The sequence below is a fragment of the Ovis canadensis genome, chromosome 9, assembly GCF_042477335.2.
Source record: "Ovis canadensis isolate MfBH-ARS-UI-01 breed Bighorn chromosome 9, ARS-UI_OviCan_v2, whole genome shotgun sequence".
Lineage (NCBI taxonomy): Eukaryota > Metazoa > Chordata > Mammalia > Artiodactyla > Bovidae > Ovis > Ovis canadensis.
Genome location: NC_091253.1, coordinates 23524285 through 23527657, shown reverse-complemented (window position 1 = coordinate 23527657; position 3373 = coordinate 23524285). Strand labels below are relative to the sequence as shown.

Genomic DNA, 3373 nt, shown 5'->3' with positions numbered 1-3373 from the left:
TGTCTGTATGGATTCTGTGCAGGCCTGGGGGCCAGGGGGCGATGGTTAAGGAGGGCTTCCTGAGGAACAGACATTCTTACAGGATGGAGTTGGCTAGATGGGAACTGGCAGAGTTGGCAGAGGGAAACCGAGCGACCGTGAGAGGGCAAGGAGGGTGTCTTGGTTCTCCAAACGGAGCAGGTGACAGCAGTTTTGCCTCTTTTGATAGCTGCAGGAGGAGCGATGTTGGCTAAGGAGTGGAGGGAGGAAGGGCACATGGTCACCTCTGTCATGCTGTGTGTGTAGTGTGTGACATCCCCGTGCAAATGCAGTCCTTGGGCTGGAAAACAGAAAGGAGGCCCCATCCCCCCACCCCCGCCCAGAGCTGGGGCAGGTTTGGGGCACTGGCCCTCAAGGACAAGCACCTACTGTCACTTGTGGGTCCTCTGTGGTGGGCACTTTAGTCCCCATTTCACAGAAGAAGAAACCTGGGCCACCCAAATGCCTAGAAATGATAGGAAACTCACTCCACGTGGCCTCAGTAGCTGACCAAGGGTCTTGGCTCAAGTGCCTATGAGTTGGTTTACCGGTTGGCTGGCTTCAGAGATCCACAGGCGTGGGGAGACTACTGGCCAAGGTCCCAGCTCAGCTCAGGAGGGGGTTCTTAGCCACAGTGCAAGCTTCACTCCTCACTCCCCTGGGCCTCAGGTGTCCTCAGGCATCAGCACAGCTCTGGGCCAGAGAGGCTTTGTGAGACCCCGCGCTCAGGCTCGGGTTTCCCCTTGGGAGGCGGGGACCGCCTCCTTGCTGAGGCCAGCTGGAGCCTAGGCAGGCTCTCGGGGCCTCCTCACTGGACACGAGGGCCTTTGAGGCAGCAGCCGGATGCGTCCTGGGATGAACGGGGCTCAGGCCTTTCCCACGACCCTCTTCAGCCACCGGCCTGCAGAGGGCGCTGAGAACACGCTCTCAGGGAGCTGAGGGGCACCGGAGCCAAGGAAGTAGCAGCCGAGTGGAGGCTTGAGAGGACAGCTGCTCTGTGGGGCCGTAGGCGACCCAGCGGAACCGGCAGCCACCAGGCCCCAGGTAGGACAACCTGCGGCACTTCCGGAGACTGAGGGGCGTCTGGGAGCGGATCAGACGGCCGGGGAGGGCCCTGGATGGGTTCCGGATTCTGACCTTCGAAGCCAGTCGGCCACCAGGGGCGCGCGCGGGCTGTCAGCGCTCTAGCCCGCACGCTTCCTCTATGGCCGCCTCGTTTCCGGGCTGCGCTGTGGCGCGCGAGGGCTACCCAACCCCGCAACCGAGACGTCCAGCTCCTCGGGGGCCTGAGCCCGCGGGACCCGAAGGCGCGTTCGCGGATGCCAGCTTGGCCATCCCTGACCCAGCCCCAGTCATGCCGCTGTGTGACCCCTAACCCCATCGCGACTGGACGGACCGGACCCCCACCCTGGAACAGCCCTGCCCCTGCTCTGAGTGGGACCCCTCATCCTTCCTCAGTCTGGTCCTGAAGGCAGCCCCCGCCCCAGGGCCGCGTCCCCTGGCCATGGCCATGCGCGGGAAGCTGCTGCCCCTGGCTGGTCTCTACCTGGTGCAGGGCCTGCCCTACGGCCTGCAGTCAGGCCTGCTGCCCGTGCTGCTGCGCGCCCGCGGCCTTTCCCTGACGCGCGTGGGGCTGGCCAGGGCGCTGTATGCGCCGTGGCTGTTCAAGCTCGTTTGGGCCCCGCTGGTAGACACGTGGGGCTCCCCAAGGGGCTGGCTGGCGCTCAGCACGGCTGCCCTGGGCCTGGTGTGCGGGCTGCTGGCAACCCTGCCTCCTGCCGGCGCCGGCGGGGCCGCACTGCCTGTCCCGGTGGCGTCGCTGCTCCTGCTGCTGAATCTAGCTGCGGCCGTGCAGGACGTGGCCCTGGACATGCTGGCCGTGCGGCTCCTGGAGCCAGCCGAGCTGGGGCCTGGCAATACCGTCCAGGTGGTTGCTTACAAGCTTGGGGCCGCGCTGGCCAGCGGCGGGCTGCTGGCCCTCCTGCCCGCGCTCTCCTGGACGCTGCTCTTCCTGCTCCTGGCCGCCACCTACTGGCTGGCTGCGGCCTTGGCCTGGGTGGCGCCTGCCCTGCGACAGCTGCCCGTACCCCCGCCCTCAGCGAACCCCCGCCCCAGCCTGCGCCTTCAGCAGGTCTTGCTGGCCGTGCCTGGGACCCTGTGGACAGCAGGCTTCGTGCTCACCTACAAGCTGGGTGAGTCAGGCAGTAGCACAGGTGGGTCCCCAAGAACTGGTGTGGGACTGCCTTCCCTCTGTAGGGTCTGATCTGAGGGCTAAAGCCTACCCTGACTGTGGCTGGGCCTTGTTTCCTGTCCTCTGCAGGTCTAGTCCCAGCCACACCCCTTCAGGCCTCTCTGAGCTGCTTCGTACTGACCCTGAATTTAGCGAAAGCCTTGCCCCAGCTGTCTGCGGCCCAGCAGAGGCAGGGCTGGGGGAGCCTGAAGCTGAGATGGAGAAGCAGGGCAGCCTGCCCCTACTGACTTTCTTTCCACAGGTGAGCAGGGTGCCAGCGGCCTGTTCCCACTGCTCTTGCTGGACAGCGGCATCTCCACCCCAGAGCTGGGGCTGTGGAACGGTGTGGGCGCTGTGCTCTGCTCCATTGCTGGCTCATCCCTGGGTGGGGTCCTGCTGGCCAGGCGTTGGTGAGCCCCCCTCAGCACGCCCTGCCCACCTGCTCCCCTCTTCTTCCCTGTGCCCTCTGACCTGCCCCGTCTCCCCCTCAGGCAGCCACTGCCCCTCCTGAGGTCAGTGCTTTGGTTCCGTCTTGGGGGCCTGACCTACCAGACGGCCCTGCTCTTTCAGCTGAACAGCCCCAGAGCCAACCCCGTCCCTGGCACAGTCCTGAGAGGTGAGGGGTGGGCCACAGTGGGGAGGAGCCTGGAGTCCTGGGCCCTGCTGACTCTCACCCTCCCAGGGGCAGCCCTGCTGAGTCTGTGTCTGCAGCACCTCCTGGGGGGCTTGGTCACAACCACCACCTTCACCATGATGATGCGCTGCAGTCAGCTGGCACCCAGTGCCCTGCAGGTAAGAAACATGGCTGCAGCATGGGGGGCTGTGGGCCTGGAGTCCAAGCAGGTCCTGACATGACATTCTCTGTGCAACCCGCAGGCCACACACTACAGTCTCCTGGCCACTCTGGAGCTGCTGGGGAAGCTGCTAGTGGGCACGCTGGCAGGAGCCCTGGCTGATAGCCTGGGGCCAGTCCTCTGCTTCTCTCTTTTCTTAGCTCTCTCAGCCACCCCCATGCTGTACCTGGGCTTTGCACCCAGCGCCCTGGCCTGAGCTAAAAGGCTTAACTCATAAATAAAGTGGAGTGTGCTTCTGGGACAAGTACTGTGCAGAGTCATCCCCAGACTG

At 64.8% G+C, this 3373-nt stretch overlaps 1 protein-coding gene across 6 annotated transcripts; it reads left to right on the top strand.

Annotated features, from left to right (window-relative positions):
* The first annotated feature begins 589 nt into the window (after positions 1-589).
* On the top strand, positions 590-3346 carry MFSD3 (major facilitator superfamily domain containing 3). 6 transcript variants are annotated; one of them, XM_069599741.1, is made up of 5 exons: positions 590-2231; positions 2511-2658; positions 2740-2864; positions 2931-3040; positions 3125-3346. In XM_069599741.1, the coding sequence occupies exons 1-5, from the start codon at positions 1523-1525 to the stop codon at positions 3296-3298; spliced, it is 1266 nt and encodes a 421-aa protein (XP_069455842.1). In that variant the 5' UTR covers positions 590-1522; the 3' UTR covers positions 3299-3346. The 6 variants fall into 6 exon arrangements, with proteins under 6 accessions (XP_069455842.1, XP_069455843.1, XP_069455841.1 ...); XM_069599742.1 differs by having other exon boundaries at positions 607-2210; XM_069599740.1 differs by having other exon boundaries at positions 607-2210; positions 2740-3040.
* Positions 3347-3373: the final 27 nt, after the last annotated feature.